At 40.5% G+C, this 19789-nt stretch overlaps 2 protein-coding genes across 8 annotated transcripts in view; one reads left to right on the top strand and one right to left on the bottom strand.

Moving 5' to 3' along the window:
- The window catches only part of Astn2 (astrotactin 2), an 848095-nt gene that overhangs the window by 637660 nt on the left and 190646 nt on the right, over positions 1-19789 (top strand). The gene's annotated exons all lie outside the window — the stretch shown is intronic.
- Trim32 (tripartite motif containing 32) lies at positions 1170-13913 on the bottom strand. 3 transcript variants are annotated; one of them, XM_046451533.1, is made up of 2 exons: positions 13843-13913; positions 1170-4272 (listed from the first exon to the last, which is right to left on the bottom strand). In XM_046451533.1, exon 2 carries the CDS (start codon positions 4244-4246, stop codon positions 2231-2233), a length of 2016 nt encoding a protein of 671 aa, XP_046307489.1. In that variant the 5' UTR covers positions 4247-4272; positions 13843-13913; the 3' UTR covers positions 1170-2230. The 3 variants fall into 3 exon arrangements, with proteins under 3 accessions (XP_046307489.1, XP_046307490.1, XP_046307491.1); XM_046451534.1 differs by having other exon boundaries at positions 1170-4269; positions 13843-13896; XM_046451535.2 differs by lacking the exon at positions 13843-13913 and adding an exon at positions 13581-13692.

Below are 19789 nucleotides of genomic sequence, written 5' to 3'. Positions count from 1 at the left end.
AGAAGAGGAAGTTAAGTGACTTGCCCAAGGCCACATGGCCAATAAGATGGAACTTCTGAAGATTAGCATTGCTGTAGTTCAGTGGTGTTCAGAAAGTATTCTGTAGGTTCCCAAGAGTTTTGCAATAGTAGCACAGGTGTGATCAGGGGAGAGGAGAAAGTAGCCAGTTCTCCATTTCCACAAACCTGCATCAACCAGAGCAGCTGCTCTTTGATCTATTTTATGGGACACAAAAGACTTTATTTGGTACTGATGCATTAAATAAAACCCACAACTACCTAATTGAGAAAATAGTTTCTGAGGCATACTCTGCAATTTAGTCAACATGGCAGATAATTAACTGTACTTCACACAGCCTAAAATATTCACTTCAAAGAAGAAACAAAAACATTCAGACTGCACTTTGAATCAGCAGATACCCTCTTTACTTGAGGGCCAAGGAATCATTGTGATTGAGAGATGGCAACTGAAGTAGATGAAGAATGCCATCAAGTGACAGTACTTCCTTCCAAAAGTACAGGCAGCTGGAGTATTGCTGGTCTTGTTTACCTCAGGCCAGCCCACAATGTTATATGCATCTTTCTGCTACAAACCATGTGGCAAAAGCCTCACCAGTGTTACTGCCTCAGCAAGTCCCCCACTGATGGCAAAGACAGAGCTCCTGCTGCTGGGTGCTACCACAGATAAAACGGCTCTAATAACTAATAGTTGCTTGTGATGCACTTTTAATTGAATCAATTTCCTCTTAATTACACAATCTTTGAAAACTGGATGCAATTTCATCATGGGGCTTTTTCCAGGTGAAAAGTGAAAGACAAACTAGTTCAACACTTTACCTCTTTCCCTGTCTTTTGTGGAATCTCATCACAAATTCTCTCACCTTTGGTCATCTTAAAGGCATAAGACTTTCTCTGTTTTTGAACTGAAATTAAAGAAACAAGGTGGAGGCTCAGTTTTGAATAGGGTGTTTATGACTGACACCTTGGCAGTGGGTTCCCATGTACATGGGAGTGAGATTTGGATTCTCTTTACATAATGATGCTTTTGGCTGAATTTTGACCTGGGTAGATTCCTGTGATCTCAAAGAACTGTCAAATCAGCATAGCACAAATTATCCCTTTCCTTGTACCCAAATCCCATAATTAATTAAAAGACATGAACAACAGTGATGAAGAAAGTTATCAATTATTTAATGCCTGATAGAAGAATGGAAATAAATTCTGAAGCCAAACAATATACACTCACTGGAGAAAAATACAGAGTAACTATCCAACAGTTCTGATGTTGGTTTTAGTAATGAAAATGGATGTGTCCACCTCCCTGCTTTATTGGCCCTGGCCTGTGTTGTACAGTTTCTCATACGACTCAGCACAGTTCAGTGGAAAGAGGAAAAAAAAAAAAAAAGAAAGCCCCAAAGGCTATTAAGTTTGCAGACTACATTAGCATTTCTCTTTGCTTATTCCTGTCTTCCTATGCTGTGGTGTAATTCCAATCCTTTAAAAGGCAAGCAATTTTCAGGCTGAAGTCTTCAACACCAACCAACTAGAGTCAGTCCATTCTCTGGCACATCTGCAATGGAGACCAACCTAAGATGACACAAATTCCTCAGCCAAGAGGTACTGCTTTCCCTAAGAGACTGTGTTCTCTCCCCCTTGGTGGCACTTAATGAATGTGCTTTCGCACTGGTGAAGGTGATCAAACCTGGAACATCATGCTACAGGGATGCGATGTCTGAAATGTCACTGAAATGTGGAGCAGATCCAATTGGAGCATGCACCCAGAATGCAACCAGAGTTGAAGAGAAAGTATCATAGATGAAGCACATTATAATAGGAAGGAAACAATGAACCACGGAAGGACATCAAAACCCAAAGAAATCAACAAGGATTTAAGCAGGGGGGCAAATTTCAAACACAGGGGCAAAAGCCTAAAGTGGCTCTGTACTGAAGCCTTAGAAGTGCCTAATTTCTAATCAAACATCAGCTAACACCATCATGTGTTCTATTTGGGGAAATGCATCTGTTAAAGCTCTAAATTTAGGTAGGGGGTAGGGATATGGTGTGGAGAGGGGAATAACAAACACTAAAAAACAGAACTTCTAAAATGCTAGAACAACCCAGCTGGAATCAGTATGTAGGCCAAGTCTACTCTATAATACTGCCAACAACCAAGGAAGGACTAAGGGAAGGAAAATTGGCTGGGAGCAGAAGAAACTGGTATTTCTCATCCTCTAAGGGGTGGAATATCTTCTTAGATGGTAGCTGTAGATCTTGATGCAGTGATCCCAACAGTCCAAGACCAATAGCTGTCCCTTAGGAGTGAGGGCAATGCCCACTGGACAGGTGAGCCCTTCTCGAATAAGGACACTATAGCCCCCACCCTTAGGAAAATGGAGAATTTCCTTGCGACTACTATCAGCCACGATGAGGTCACCACGGGCATCCACACACATGCCAGCAATGCAGCGGAAATCCTCATTCTCCGAGAAGAAATGGCTAATCTGGCGACCCAGCTGCCCATCAGGACCCACTGAACCGATGGAGAAACCACCCTCTAAGTGGTGCTCATTCTGCCTATTTTCCAGATTGAGGCCCAAGCCCTGGGTGAAGTAGACGGTGCCTTCAGCATCACAGGTGACAAACTTGGGTCGCACAGCACTGCAGAGACAGCTGTATTTGACCACTCCTGCTCCTCGGTCAACAGTAAAACACCAGAGTTTTCCACCTTCCACATCAGTTACCACGAACTGGCCAGATGGCAAGGCTGTGATGCCCCATGGTTTACTCAGCTGGCTCCTGTGACAGGCCACGCAGTGGCCATCCAAGGTATATACCTTGAGGGAGTTGTCATAGCTGTCAGTCACACCAATGAGACCATGGCAGTTCATGGCCACAGAGAGAGGAGTAAGATTGGGCAAATCAGCCCCAAGGAAGCTTAGCACGAAGCTATCAATGCCACTGGGGCTGCGGCGTATCTCTTTCAAAAAACCTTTGCGAGTAAAGACTTGTATACGGTAGTTGCCACGGTCAGCAACCAGCACCTCACCTTGACTGGTCACGTAGAGACTGACTGGAAGATTGAACATGCCTGGAGTGCTGCCTTTGGCTCCCATCTTCTTGAGAAAGAGGCACTGCTGGATACTGGCGGCCGCCTCAGAACTCCGCTGTTTAGCAGGCGAGGCTCTGGGGCTGGCAACCACTTCCTCGGGGCTCATGTCCATCTCTCTAAATGTAACAGAGGGAGAGGCAGCAGAGGCTGCAGCCTCCATGGCCCAGGAATCTTCCATGTTAACTGTCCGGGGCTTCTTAACAGCTTGCCCAATTTGGAGGGGGCCAACATGACCTACCTTAAGGAGCTCCACATCTTGCAGGGTGAGCTCCCGGGGCAAGCTGGCAGTGAGCTCTGGCTCCTCCTCATCAGCTGTCTCCTCCAGTAGGGCTACGTCAGCCTGCTTGATCTTGGCCAGAAAATAGTCACAGCGAGACACAGCCTGCACCTCTGCAATGTTAAGCAGGTAACTCTGCTCCTCTACCACTTGACTATTACACTTCTCAACTTCAGCCAAAGAGCCTGTGAAGAACTTCCGAGAGCGAGCCAACTCCTCCTGGACCCTGCGTTCCTCATGCCCATACTCCTGGAGGACTGCTTTATACCTTGCCTGAAGGTCCTTGGAGACACCTTCCAAAGCTACCTTCCGCCGCTGCAGCTCCCCCATAAGCTCCCGCAGACGTGTCAACTTTTCTCCAAAGTCCCGCCGCCGTGCCTCAGCTGCCTCTTTGACAGGGAGTGTACAGTGGCTGGGAGGCTGGTGGTCTGCCTCCCGGCAGGGCTCACACAACACCAAACTGCAGCTCCTACAGAACTGCCGGGGCAGCCGCCGCCCACAGGACCGGCACATGAGCAGCCCCACAGCCTCGCTGAGCCCAGCTGTGTCAATGATCTTCAGCACTGTCAGGTTGTCTGTGAGCTGAGTCAGGCTGGTTATGCGGGTAATCTTGCTGCAAAAGGGACAGCGAACCCCATTGATGCTACTAGCTAGTAGCTTTTCCAAGCACTGGCGGCAGATGGTATGGCCACAGTGCAAGAGCTTGGGCCGTAGCTGCTCTTCTGTGAAGGACTCCATACAGATGGGGCATTCTAGCACTTCACGGAGGGCATCCAGGTTCAGGTGAGAAGCTGCTGCTGAAGCCATTGCTCTTCTTTGAAGGATCCTACTAGCACAGCCCAGAACTGAACAGCTTAGCATTCATGCCACAGAGAGCCGGACTCCTGCTACACAGAAAAAGAAACCATTATTCATTTTCCATTGCTTATATAAACTAATCCAGTTAAGAAACATTGAGAACAGCGACAGTCAGTCAGTCATTCACTTATTTAACAAATATTTTATTGAGGTCTATCATGTGTCAGGTGTTGACTACACATAGGGAAACAAAGCAGCCAAAGCTTCACACAGTAGGCAGGAATCCAACAAGTAACCTAACTCCCCAAGCAGTTTCATTAACACTCGCCTGCAAAATATGTCACAATACTGTTTCCCTTGCAGTTATTGTAAGGGTTAAATAACATAATGAACAAGATGCCCTTGGCACAGAAACTGGCATGTAGTACACTAGTAATAAATGCTAGTGATTAACTTTATAAAAAGTGAAGTTTACAACTTATAATTTATACTAGGAGAAAAGCACAGAAAAATATGTTCAGAAAAAAGGAATATATGACAGGAGGGTCCATGAAATAGTCTATGTGCATGGAGTGATAGATTTACCTAAAGGAATTGGGGAAGGCTGCCCAGCAGTACCATTCCTAAGAAATGTCATGAAAGCAATGAGTCAATGAGAGACCAAGATATTTTAGGCAAAGAACACTGGCTTGAGCAAAAAAACTGTGGAAGTCTTATTGTGTCATAGAGTGTATTGTGTCATGTTTGGGGACCTAGGAATCATCCAGGGAAATAGAACACTCTCATCATTAGTTTTAGGTGATCTTCAAAACATCAGACCAGAAAATACATGTCTTCCATTCATCTCTTCTCCAACTACTCACCTACATACCCATCTTAGACTAGGTATCATGTACTATACTCAACACTGGGGTTTTCAGGGTATGCATAACTAAGTTTGACAGTGGTTAAGATGGATTCATTCTAAAATGAAGGGAAACAGAATTTTCTGAGTGGAAATGGAACTTGATATGGGCACAGAAGAATGCAGAGAAATGTGAAGATGGAAAGGGGCACCAGGCAAAGGGCACAACAGCCTTTATTAAAGTTATAAAGTGGGGGAGGATACAAGAAGTTTTGTGTATTGGGAAGAAAACAGAACACTAGTCTCTCCATGCTTTATTTTCCTTACCTGTAAAACAGAAATAATACTGCAAGGTTAAGGTAAGGAATAAAAAATAATATATGTAGGACATTGAACAGTAAGGTGTGGCTTTGCATCAGAAAAATCTTAAAGTTTTCTTTTTTCTCAACCTTAGGTTAAAATTATGGGAGCATATGGGAGAAACAGAGTAAAGAGTTTGGAAAATAATTATAAAAGGTCTTTAGAATCCATATGTGCTTTTTGAAATTTCTTTTGAAGGGCAAGTTGAAGCAACAAAAGCTGGAATGAAGTGATAAATAAAAAATCAAAGAAACTAGTTTGGAAACTATAGCTAAATAGCCTGGGTGAGGTATTAGGGAGTCTGAACTAAGGAGCAGGTAGAAATGGAGAGAATATATATCTGAGCACTATTCAGAAGTGTAATCAGTAAAATCTGAAAATCAGTGGGTTATGGTAGAAGAGGCAGGGCAGGGGGTCTGGGAGGAGAGCAATGAGCTAAGATGGCTAAATAGTCAAGCCCAGATGATTTTTAAAAATAGTAGCTCCTTATCAAGACAGATAATTTCTAGTTTGGAATACCCACTGCTTTACTCAGTACATATTATGAACACTCCCATCTTCCTTGATACTATATATGCTCATGAAGCAGACTTCAAGAAATCTCAGTGCTCTGCAGCCTTATATCACTGCCAGCTTATACCCAAAATTAGAATGAATATATCTAGCAAGGTAAGGCACGTGGATAAATACAGCCTTTCTTAAATGCAAATCCTACAGCTGCACCTGTGCAGTCTTGTGACATGCAGATGGTCAATTGTCAAGGGAGGAGGAGGAGGAGGGGGGGGGGGAGGCGGCGGCGGAGGCAAGTTAGTTTAATTTTAAGGATAGTGAAGCCAGCTCATAAAAATCTTTGCCCACCTCATCAACATTCTCCAGGCACATAGAAGGGAAGTCAATGTAGACCAAGAGATTACAACAAATTTCCATCATATTTAACTTAGCTTTGAAATGCAATCTGACAGAGCAGGAGATATGCAATTTATCTAAGGTCAGTGCTACTTTCTTGATATTCCTAGTACTATAAGAGATTTCATCTAGTTCCTACTATGTGTTAGATACCATGTCAGGAGTTTCATATGCTTAATCTCATTTAATCCTCATAATCACAGTATTTTTATTATCCTATTTTACAGAGAAGAAAGCTAAAGTTCAGAAAAACTAGCTCAAGATCATACAGCTTAAACATGATGGGACCTTACAGAGTAGATATCTTTACTTTTGTGTTTAACACAGCATTACTTCCAAGCTTTTTTCGTTTTTTTTTTTAATATTTTTTTTTAGTTGTAGATGGACAAAATATCTTTATTTATTTACTTATTTTTATGTGGTGCTGAGGATCAAACCCAGTGCCTCACACATGCGAGATAAGCACTCTACCACTGAGCCACAACCCCAGCCCCTTTGTTTGTTTTTTTAATAATCATGTAACATTTACTAACAACTGTCCTCTAGACTGAGCTGGGAAATGTTGCCTTATAACACATAATTTTCTTCTTAATAAAGAAGGAACAATAATATAGGTATGAGATTCAGCTGCTATAGAGTAAGTTAGATTGATTAGCTGAGTGTCCCACTCCCATTCATCAGCCTTACAACCTATTATGACACAAATCCATAGCTCAACAAAATGACAAATTACTGCATCATGAGCCCAAGGGGCCACATGTGGATATCTGAATTTGTGGAGGTCTAATTCTTAAATGCTATGGGTCTGGGGACAATAATCTACAAATACAGATAGAAACCTCAAGTCAGGATCCACACAAACTATCTCAATGCTAAACTGATAGCTTCCTTCTCTCTTCTGTCATCTGGGACAACAGACTGGGGGCAACATTTGGTTTGGATCCAGACCATGTTACCTTACAATGTGCAGGGACATCTGTTCTTCCCAGAGCTGGCACTGCAGATCAGCTAATTAAAAAAGTCTGCCAGCTTGTAAAAGTACCAGCAAATTCTTCCTCTAGCTTTCTGGAATATCATACCACCTCCTTCAATTAAAAAGCTTTCTGCTTCCCTATCTAAGCCATCACCTTTAAAAACGGAATTTACTATGCCCACATCCATACCCCAAATTATCTAAAGTATCTACTATCTCTAAGGATGTCAGAAATCCCTGCCCTGCAGCTGCCATGCTTTTCCAGGGAAACACAAGTTACCATCACTGGAGCATCAGGTATGGAGAGCCTCAGATCTGGAAAAAGCCTGGACAGCTGTTCCTACTTCAATGACCTGGGAATACAACATTCAGAAAGTTCTCAGCCTGAAATGTAACTTAGAAACAGGCAGATATAGTCTCATTCCTCCAGATGGACACATCTGGTCATTACTATTAAAATTGAGAAGGACTATATGGAAGCTCAATTTGACATCAGTTTCCCTGAAAAGACTATAAAAGGAATTATCATCTCAAGTCTTTATGCTGCCCATTTTCTGCCAGCTAAAACATGTGACCAACCAGAATGAAACCCTACCATGTTCTTTATGATCTTGTCTGCCTTCATAATCCATTGAACACATTTCCTAGCAGGCACTTTGTACAACCTTACAAAGTCTTAACCTGTCGCTTGATCTAACCTCAGCTTATCCCCACCCCTTACCCTCTTGATGTAATTATTTATGTTGCACATCTCACACTTTTACTAGCATATCTCTTTGGCTCCTGAGAAGACTTCCCTTAAGCTATGTCTGCTCTTAAGACTTAGGAAAATTCTGTACTTATATCCCAGCATAGTCTAATATCATGTGGCACCACTAGGTTTTCCCCAGTCCATGAAGTAAATAGAAAAAGCAAAAAGTAAACAGAACAAAACAAAAAAAGAAACAAAACAAACCACAAACCCCGGAGGTCAGACACAACTGGATAACAGCACTGTCATTTACAAGTTGTGGGACAGTGGCAAGTTATTTATCCTCTTGACTTGTTTTCGTAGTTCATAAAAAGATTCCTGTGATGACTAGGAATACTGCATATGAAGTACTTAACCTGATAACTGCATATGAAGTACTTAATCTGATATGCAATAAAAGATTGCTATTTACCATATATTTAATAACAATCAAAACAGCATTAACAATAACCAGTACTAGTATTAACAAAGAATTTTGAAAGGATGAAGAATCTTTCATGGAATGTAAAGACACAAAGATTAATAAAAGGACTGGTCAGCTTTGGAGGGATTTGATTGAGAATGCTGGATATCCAGGCTAGGAACTAATGAGTAAATGAATTCACATCTTCTTGTGACCAAAAAACAAACTGCTTCCATTCCTCCTAGCATAGACCAAACATGAAATACTAGAATTAGTAGTAATCTCAAAGAGTAACATAAATGAGGAAACTGAGATGAGGAGAAGGAAATTAATAACTCGTACATCTTAGGGCAGAACTAGCACTAAAAGGAAGGAGCTAAAAATAAGCATTATTACAGATTAAGGAAGTGGGCTAAAAAATCAGGCATTCTGGCTTTGAATCCCAGCTCTAATACTTATTGTGGAGACTAGGGTAAGTTATTTAACTTCTCTATTTTTTTTTTTTAGTTTTTTTATCCATGAAAAGGGGCTTTAGAATAGTACCTACTTCACAAGGTTATCATAAAAATTAAATGAGATTTATGTATGGAAAGCACTTAGTACAGTACTAAGCCAGCTGTGCAAAAAATAGCTTTTATTGTTATTAGTAGCAGTGACAACAGAAGCAGCAGCAACTGCCTGCCACTACCACCCAGCCTACAAGAAGAAATGAATAGGCCTTTTTCAATAGGCAGACTGTACCTAAGGCATCACACACATGATTTAAATAATAAAATTCTGAGCCTTCTTGGAGACTGTTTTTCTTGATTATACAATCAAAAGTCAGATGACCCAAGGTATCAAGTGTTCATCCAATGCTTGAGTTGTCTATCATGTGGTAGTTGTCTAGAGGTCTCTGTATCCTATATACATTATCAGCCTCTTGTAGGCTTAGACCATGCAAAACTGGAGATCCCTAGGCAATTCATTCAACACATTTTTCTGAGCACCTAAATTGAGTGCAGACCTATGCAAGCTTAGAAATACTCTTTTTTTTAGAAAAAAAGAAAGAGTTTTCACCCCAAAACTAGACAATGTCTAAATACTATATTTTCTTTCACAAGACATAAAGTCTATTCTATGTTGTACTATTAACACACTCCTTTTTTTTGTAGTTTATGACATTTCCTTTTATGTCAGCTTTCTAAATTATATTTATTCCTCATACACTTTAACACAATGCTATTCAATTCCATAATTATCTCCATGCCACAATGGTCACATACTAGCAAGACTACAGTTACCACCTGATATTCACCTAATTATCTGTGTGGAAGAAAATTCCGATTAAATTTAGATTACTCAGGGCATTCAGGGAACCTGGAAACAACTAAAATAAACTGAAAAGTAGGGGCTTTATGGTGAGACACAGGAATGTCCCCAAAGTTGCACCAGTGTGGAACACATAAGTAACATCCCAGGATATTTCTAAAATATGTTTGTGAAAAAAGAAGCTTTCGCTAAACAAGTCAAGGATAGGTTAAATCAACAATAGGGTCTGCTGGAAAAAAAGACAGTCTGACCTTTGTTTCTGACTTTCTCAAAAACTGTCAGAGTTAAAAAGTATCCCTTGCTTGGGGTAATAGGTCAGGGACTCTGGGTTCAATCCCTATGCTGCCAATCTGACTCAAAGAATACAAACAAGGGAAAAGTCAACAACCTTTTCTGAGGAAGGTCCAATTCAACTGAACCCATCCAACTCTTTCTTTTAGTTCCTTTCTTTTCATATGATACATGTTCATTTAATCATGAGGTCACCCCCACTCACCTTGATTAAAGGATTAAGAAGCAGACATTGGGAAAAGTACAACTGGTGATAGGAATTTGGATGATACTGACAAAGACCACATTAGAGTCATTCAAACCTGGGAAAACAACATTCCAGCTTTAACTTTGTTTTATAATTGCAATCTTTCGTGAAACAATTATTTATTGAATTTCAGGTAACTTTCCTATATAACTCTTATTTTCAAAACTATGTAAAGACTGTAATTTATTCCTCTTTATAAGTAAGGAAAACGGTGCTCCAAGAAAAGTAACCTGTCCAAGATCTCAAAGCCAGTTAAGTAGGAGATCAGGGACCCAAATACTCATGTGTAAACTCCCAGCCATAAAACCACATTGACTCAAATGATGTGTTACACTTCCCCAGCTGACTAGACTACCATTACCTCCAGGCAGAATCTGGCTGAAAGGTTGGCAAATGCATTTAGGAATGACTTAAATCTGATTGTTCGACCACAGAAAAAACAGAGGCAGGATCACATCAGTATATGGAAAATGGTTCACTTCAAGAGCCTTGTACTCAGCAACTAAGGAGGCTGAGGCAGGAGAATCAAAAGTTCAAGGCCAGTTTGGCAATTTAGTGAGAACTTGTCTCAAACAATAAAAAGGGCTGGGGATGTGGCATAGTACACTCCTGGGTTTAATCCCCAGTACCAGAACAACAATAACAAACAGCTTATAAATGTTTGCTTCTAACTATTCTCCAGACATAGGCACAGGGCTCTTTTAATAAAACTAGTATAATCTAATTTAGGAGATGGATCTGGGCTTGCATCTCTGCTTAGCCACTTGTGTGTAGCCTAGTAAGTCATTTAAACCTATTAGTTTTCTAATTTACCAAAATAAGGAATAACAGATTATCAGCAAGATTGCTGGCCAGATTTACTGAGATAATGCACACACTAAGCACTTTATTTGTATTTTTAATAGATTGAGGCTGACAAGACAAGTGCTTGACCAAGGTCACACAGAAAATAAGCAGCAAAACAGTTGTACTTCTAGCTTCTGATTCCAAGGCTTACTCAATTTTACATATTTTTGCTGGGGGTGGGCGTGGGTATTCCAGCAAAGTCTTGGCTCTCGGATCCAGTCCAGCTTTGTTCTAAACTGGCTTTGGCAATGCTGTAGCTAGTCTTGGAGCTGATAGAGCCAATGCTACTACTATTCTCTCCCAGAGGAAAGGAGCCCAAAAGAGATCATTGAGAACAGTAGTCACCCTCCTTTTCACCTGAGGCCCTGCAATGAGGTGTTTTTTCAAGCCAAGGGCCTCCAAATCTTATTGTGTAGTCCCTTGCAAGTCTTTTTCTTTGCTATCCTCAAGCACCTCCCTTTATCTATTCAAGGTCCAGGTCTAACAGCAAACCAAGAACAAAGTAGAGGGTTCCTCCCTACTTAATCTGGAGAGATTTACCCACCTTTAGAGTTTAACCTAATATTCAGTGATACTAACTGAGCAATCCTCCTTTTCAATAAAGGAGAATGGGCTTAGAAAATAAGACTAAGGAAAGAGGGAATATACGAAGTTACAGGAATGGCTTAACTCTGCTATTCCTACCTATGGACACTGGACAAGTCACTTCTTAAACCTTAGTTTCCTCATATGTAAAACTGTGTACAGCAGAGATTACTTAGAAGAGTTGTTATGAAAACTAAGCAAGAAAGTACATATAAGAACTAAAAATTAATAAATTTGGAGTACCATGTATCAGACACTGGGCACCCTAATTTACTTCACTAAATCCTCACAAAAATCTTATGGCATAAATCCTGTCATTAACCCCATTTTACTGAAAACCTCTGAGTGCCTTTACTCTTTAAGTCATTCAAAACCACAAAGTCAGGAAGAAATAGGGCCAACATTTGAACCCAGAATATTTGACTTCAGAACAAGGTTCCTCAATTTTAGGACTATATTTTGGACCAAATAATGCTTACTTTGTGGGGGCCATTTAACAGTATCTCTTGTGTCTACCACTAGAGGCCAATAGTATCCCCATCCCACTGTGACAACTAAAAAATGTTTCCATACATTGCCTCTGAGTAACCAAATCACCCTGGTAAAAAAAATCACTGCTTTAATAATGCAGCAATAAAAATAAATTTAAAAAAACACTGCTTTATAACATGGCATAAGGCTAAATGCTCTTCAATACATGATTTTTCCTTTGTTTCTCTTCCAGCCCAAAAAACCTCATTCACAGAGCCACTGCCTCTTTAAACTAGAATAGACCTTTTGGGATTAACAGATTGAGATAATAGTCCACTCAATTCCCTAGAGATCTCATACATCTACTATAATTGGTTGGGGGTACAGAGAAAGGGAAGGATAGTTTCCCTGCTTCACCCCTCACCCTTGACTACTCTTCTTCCCCAAAGTCTTAACACTTTCAGCAATGGAGTAGTCAGATGGAGTCTCAGTGTCTCAGGATAAGAGGTCTCAATAGAGGAAGATTCTGTCCACACCCGCCTTCAGGGAATATCACATTCAGGTTCTCTGAAGACTTATGACTTTATTTCTGAACCCATGACTATGCAAAACTTCATACATATACACTCATATATAGTTTCACAGGTTACTTTTAGGTCCTTGGTTATCCAGAACTCCACTTCCCATGAGAGACTTCAGAATTCCTTTAGTAGTCTAAGATACCAACCCACAAATCTCCCCAGAGGCCTTTAATTCTATAGCCCAGTTACAACATCCCCACCCCAGCATTCAATCCTCTCCAAATCCTGTTCCCAACTCACAATATAGAATTTCAACCTTTTGCACTGTACATTGCAACCTTGCAAACCTCATGAATTATTCACTCATGTGCCCTAAATCCCTCTGACATATTCTTTAATCCCTGTTTCCAAATCTCTGTAGCCTTCAACCTTTCTTCTCAGCTCAACACCCCAATCCTGCACCTCAAATGCCCTCCCTCCTTCAATCTGAGCGCTCAACTCCATCAGGAACAGTGCAGCCCGCAAACCATACTCCTCCTTCTTTCATTGACCCTGCCTCACGTGCTGCTTTCAAACCTTAGCCAGGTCTTTTGCTACACCATAGATCCTGCTTCTTACAGATTCCCCCAGGAACTCACCCCTCGATCTCTCCCAGACCCTAATCCGGAAATTCCTTTCTCTTTAGCAAGGATCTCCCTAGACCTGCTTCCTCTGATCTTAGACCCCCTACCCCGCAAACGCCTAGCGCTCCTACATTCCCTCGAATCTCATCAAGGCTCCCCAGTTCCTTCACGTTTCTAAAATTCTGCACCCAGATCCTCTGGGGGCCTCAGACTCCCTCCCATCACCCAGATGCTGCACCCGTCTGTCTTCGGGGCCCCACATTACCTCATACCTCCCGAGACCGAGACGCTGCGACTGCGAATCTTCGCAGAACCACTCGCTCCCCTCCCCCAGCTGCATCTCCTGCGATTCTCGCCCCAATCCCTCCAGAGCCTGCTCCTCAAAGCCCCACCCCCACCCTGTCCTGCCTCTCGGATCCATTCCCCAGACCCTGCCACTGGGGCGTGGGTCCCCGCCCAGCCGCTCAAACACCGCCCGCAACTCCGGCGGCGGTCCCTGGTCCCCTGCCCTCCTTCCCGCCCCCTACCTGACCGCCCGCGGCTCCAATGCGTCCACCACCGCCAGCCCACCCTCCCGCCGCCCACTGCGCACGCGCCGCCGCACGCCCCCTTATCGGGCTCCAATTCGCAGAGCCGCCTGTCAGTCATGGCGCTCCTCCCCGCCCCGAGGCATGCTGGGGCTTGTAGGCCAGAGGGCAGATCGCTCTGGGCCCAGTGGCGCAGTGGGGCTAACATCGTTTTATTCAGCTTCCTTCCTGTCCCCTTTGGACCGATGAAGAAACTGAGGCCCACGCGCTACAGGAGTCTGTTCACTCAGGGAGACGGAAACCAATCCAGAGCTCCGGGTTTGACTCCGTGTCGGCCCCTTCTGTAAACTGACTTCAGTTGGTAGTTTCCAAGAATGCCTCAGCGCCTCACAGAAAGGCCATCGGAGCCTCAGCTTTCCCATCTGCGAAATGGCACAAGGGAAGACAAGCCCAGAACTCCAACTCCCTACCTCAAGCTCTCTATTTTTGCTCGTGACACACCCTTTACTAGAGACATTATCTGAGCAAAAAGCTGCTCCTGGAAAGGAGAGTTTTTCCTACTCAGCTGGGAGACCGACAGCAGAGAGAGAGATGGGGAAACACTGCAGCTTCTCTCCTCGCAGACTGAAGCTACTCCGAAACCCAAACCCGAGTCTGGCTTTGGGGAGTTGGGTGGGTGGTGAAGTCTTACCAGGTAAAGGCTGATCTGGCCTACTGGGTGGCCAGGACCTGCAATCCCTAAAATAGCTTGGAGCCAGTTACCTGCTCCTGAAGGTGACCCTACTGTACAGTTTAATAATGAAGGGGGAGTTTGAAGTAGTATGTGCTGGTTTTGAAGTTCTGCTTTGCTGTGTGACAGTGCATAGTGATAAAACTACAGACAATACTTGCTGACTGGTGACAATTAAGTTATTCACCTCCATAGCTCATTTAATCCTGAGAACTACTCTTTGAGAGAAGATTAATGATGCCAAGTTTTTTAATTAACAAGGCCACCAGGTACTATCTGTCAGAACCTAAGAGTTAAACCCAATCCTGAAAACTCAACTTCTTAATCTTGTGTAACCATTCTCCCCATTTCTTTATCTGTAAATGAAGGTGAGATTTGCTATGAGGATGAATTTAGATCGTCAATTAATGGAAGTTTTTTAAAAATTGTAATTGGCTCTTACCCATTCAGGGCTGCTGGATCCATAATCCCTAGCATTTCAGATATTGGGAAAACAGGAAGTTCACTTGACATACTTCATGACCTCCTTGAATACCTGAAACCAACAGTGCACTTGCAATTCAGGGCCCCGTGGAGTTTGAACAGGCAGGGTAAAAATAGATTGAGTCAAAACTAGATGGAGAAGGGAGCCCCATTGGAGACTAAGAGGCCTGGAACAGGTTTTGGTCAAAATTGGCCTCTGGTGGATACAGAGAGAACCTCCCGGAACAGGAGGGAGGGGTATTTACTCTTCCTACTTTCCTATGTACCTGCTTCTAACTCTGATCGTTTTCCACAAACCACATACAGGTTGGTCTTTATTCTTTTGCCTGTCATCTTTACCTGTGGGATATGAACTTCCCTGAAGGACATTGCCTGTTTGTAGTCATATCTGTTAGCACAATGCCCAGCATATGAAATTTGTTGAGTAAATAAAGCAGACTCAGAAATGTGACCTTAGGCAAATCAAATTGCCTGACTGGCCTGGAGTTATTCTAAGTGCAAAATGACTCACTGGGATCACTCAATTAAGTGTTGGCCATGTTTTGAGCACCATAATATATCAGGCACTACGTAGATATTCATGTTACAATTAATTCCTTCAGTTCCTTAAGTAGAGAGTAGTAGTTCCATGTTACAAAAGAGGTAACAAAGGCACAGAAAGAGGTAGAACTAGAGTAAACATCTAGTCCAGTTGGCTATGAACCACCATGCCAAAATTACCCACATTTGTGACATGTGCTATCTCTCTATTTTATTAAGGTTTGTTTATAAGACTCAAAAGAAATGTCAGTGCTCAGAAGTCAAGGAATTTGTGGCAGCCCTTATGACAATGTGATATAATCCTGTCAAGGAAAAGATTCTCATTTGAGCTGTTCTGAGCATCATCACCAGAGAATAGTGGAATATGCTCCTGAAAGTCTAAAGATAAAGCTCAAGCATGCCTTTAAAAAAATCATTTCTTTCTGTTACAAAAAAAGTGTTTATTTGACTGTCTTTTTAAAAAAATTTTAAACTACTTACCAATTGAATTAATTGCCATGCTTTACACAAAATCTCTTTATTTTTCAAAGTAAAATAAGCACTCTGGAACTGTATTCATTTTTATTCTGTGGCTTTGCATACACTGGCACAATATTAGCAGTCCTCTTACACAGAGACATTTTAAAATACTCTTTGTGGAACCCTTTAAATAGTCTTTATTCAGCATTTTAATATAATGGGCTTTCATTTAACATTTAAATCACCTGTATCAGTTTCCTAGGGCTGTGGGAACAAACTACCACAAACTAGGTGGTTTAAAATAAGAAAAATTTATTCTCTCACAGTCCTGGAGGCTAAATGTTTGAAATAAAAGTATAAGCAGGGCCATGCTCTCTGTAGGCTTTATGAGATCTTTGCAATTATATTAAGCAAATTATCTTGTTATGTTATGTGCATATATGAAATTCATAACAACAAATCCCACTATTCTGTGTAATTCTAATGCATCACTGAAAAATATAGGAAGAAAAAAAGAAAAAGATCCTTCCTTATTTCTTCCATATTCTGGTAGCCCCAGGCATTCCTTGACTTGAAACACTAGTTATATTGGATTAAAGGCCTGCCCCACTCCAGTTGATGTCCTCTTTATTGAATACATTTATGGCAACTTATTCCCAAATAAGGTCAACTTCTAATGTTCTGGGAGTTAGACTTTCAACATACCTTTTTGGAGACACAGTTTTACTGATAACACCACCAAACATTATGTGCTTTTCTCTTTAAAACAGGGATTGATAACTGGCAACATTGTTGAGAAAAAATGAGATATTAGATGTAAAACATTTAGCATTTTGTCTACAGTGTTGGAGTGTTTATTTTGCATATATTATTTTTTAAAAATAAATTTACTCATTTAAGTACACCATTGTTTAGAAAGAACAAGGGCTCTGGAATCAGCCCCATTTTCCCCAGAAAGTTATTTTAGGGAATATATAAGAAGATGATCTAACATAAGCCTAGATAACTTGTTGGAATTGACAAAGCTTTGTAACCTTGGGCAACTTACTTAACATCTCAGTACTTCACTTTTCTCCTCTACAAAATAGGGATAATAGTAGTTATTTACAACATAAAATGTAAATATAAGGTGACATTAGATATAAAGTGTTTAAAGTTTTACTGGTAAAGAATAAGTGAATGTTAGCTGCTATTATTATTATTATTATTATTCTCAAAATATCTCCTTTTCTTCTGTCATTAGCAACTGAATTTTGAGGGATAGGAGGAATTTTTTGCTTACAGAATATAGGGGAGATAATTGTTAAGGGTTAAAACTCTCACTACTTCCTAACCAAATTTGTCTGAGTCTAGAAGTTTACAATTACTAGAATTTTCATGAAATAACATAAAATTATATATGTCTATCTTTATTACTTGTCTATCACTATATATCAAATGATCCCCTAAAATGTTTCCACTTAAAATAATTACGTATTGTCTCAGTTTCATTGAAACAAGAATCCAAGTATAGTTTTACTGGATCCTCTACTTTACCTTGTCTTCCAAGGCTGTGATAAAGTTATTGCAGTGGGCTGAGATTTCATCTGAGGGCTGGAACCGGAAAGAATACAATTCCAGATCCCTCATGTAGTTGGCTAGATTCAGTTCCTTAAAGGTTGTTGGATTGTGGGCCTAGTTCTTTGCAGGCTAGAGTCTGGAGATTTCCCTCAGTACCTTATCACATGAACCTTTCCATGTTTCATCAAATCCAGCAGGAGGGAGTCTGCTAACAAGATGGAAGTCACATTTTTTTTTTTGTAAGCCAGTTACAGAAGCCACATTCTTTTCGTGTTGCCATATTCTGTTGGTCAGGAGCCAGTTGTTCAAGTACAGGAGGTTGTAACAGGCAGTGAATATCAAGAGGTGGGATTATTGAGGGATTTTAAAGGCTTCTTTTCCTGCCTCTTACCTTCCTTTCATTCCATTAACTTCTGTCTCTCCTTCTGTTATTCTCTATTTTTTATTTGTATCTATCTATCTATCTAGTTAGTTAGTTCTAGTTCTTGCTAAAACTGACTCTAACCTCCATATACCATATTTAATATCTATATGTTTCTCAGTCTAGCCTAAACCTGAAACGTAGAGGACTCAATAGGTGTTTGAATTCAATTTAAATTAAATATATAAAAGAAAATCTGAACAGAGTCAACTTTATCTGTAATTATTATATTGGCTATATTTATATAATATTAACCATTTATGAAGATCTCTGTAATCCATTTACACATATTTATGATACTAGGAATATAACAAGTGCTTTTTAAATAAATATAAATTTTGATATTTTATTTACCTAATGTTGAAAAGTATTTGAAATTTTTTTTCTCTGGCCTTCATAGCTGTCAAACCAGCTATGTGTTTGTCAAGTTGACAAACCCATCTTTGAACAAATAAGACTCCATAAACTTCCTTGTGTAGGGAGTTTTTTTTTTTTCTTTTTTGATTTATTTCCTTGAGCCAAAATGGTAACAACTGATTCAGAATTTTGAAGCTTTATTTTAATATCATATGCATTTATATTCATTAACCAGACCCAGTTTATAATGGTTTGAACTAGTGTGATTGATTAAAAGGGGAGCAGTGTTGGAACACTGGCTAAGCAGGTGTTTAATACATCCCTGTAGATTGAAGGTTTGCCTTGAAAGCATACCAAGTGTGGGGTCCACAACCACAATTCAATTCACTGCTAAATGAAAGCTGCTGGATAATTTCCATGTTCCTTATTTCTTTTAAGCCCTGCTTCTCAGCCTTGCTCCTAGGGTCCAGTTCTTTTGGGTCTAGTAGTTTAGTCAAGTTTTCTTTATCTGGTAACTACCACTAACCAGTCCATCAGCTGACATTGTAAGACTGTCCAACTGCAGACAGTGTCAGTTGTGGAATACTCTCACTTCCATTCTACATATTCTTTTTATATCATTGCTTGCCCAATGCTCTATTTTGTTTTTTCCTAAAAACAGGAAAATTTTAATGCTATTTTAAAATTTAAAATCTAACATGTAAGTAATAGTTTATAAGGTGAATCTTATGAAAATTAAAAACTTCTGCTCTGCAAAGGACAATATCAAGATAATGAGAAGACATGCCACAGACTTCTAGAAAATATTTGCAGAAGATACATTTGATAAAGTACTGTCAGTAAAAGCACACAAGGAACTCTTAAAACTCCACAATAAGAAAATAAACAGCTTGATTAAAAAATGTGTCAGAACCTCAATAAACATCCCCCTGAAGAAAATGCATGGCTGTCACATAAGCATATAAAAAGATGCTCCACATCACATTATCAGAGAAATACCCACTAAAACAAAAGACCTCTGTATGCCTATTAGCAATTTAACACTGATAATACCAAATAGCTGACAAGACAGAGATCAGCAGGTACCCTTATTTATTGCTGCTGGTGATACCAAATGGAACATCCACTTTGGAAGACATTTTGGTAATTTCTTACAAAGCAAAAACATGCTCTTGCCATGAGATTTAGTAGTTGTACTTTTTGATATCTACCAAAGGAACTGAAAACATATCAACACAAAAGTCTGCACATGGACATTTAAATTGCAACTTTATTCATAATTGTCAAAACTTGGGAGCTATCAAGATATCCTTTGGTAGGCCAATTGATAAATAAACTGTGGAATATTCAGACAGTGTACCATATAGAGTGCTAAAAAGAAATAACTTTCAAGTCAT

The sequence above is a fragment of the Marmota monax genome, unplaced genomic scaffold (genome assembly GCF_021218885.2).
Source record: "Marmota monax isolate L192 unplaced genomic scaffold, Marmota_monax_Labrador192_F-V1.1 WCK01_AAM20220418_F8-fsc00020, whole genome shotgun sequence".
Lineage (NCBI taxonomy): Eukaryota > Metazoa > Chordata > Mammalia > Rodentia > Sciuridae > Marmota > Marmota monax.
The sequence above is the reverse complement of the archived record's forward strand: the minus strand, read 5'-3'. Positions and strand labels throughout refer to the sequence as shown.

Excerpts from the sequence above, each read along its gene's own strand:
- Trim32 (XM_046451533.1), bottom strand. The coding sequence starts at position 4,246 with ATGCTAAGCTGTTCAGTTCTGGGCTGTGCTAGTAGGATCCTTCAAAGA.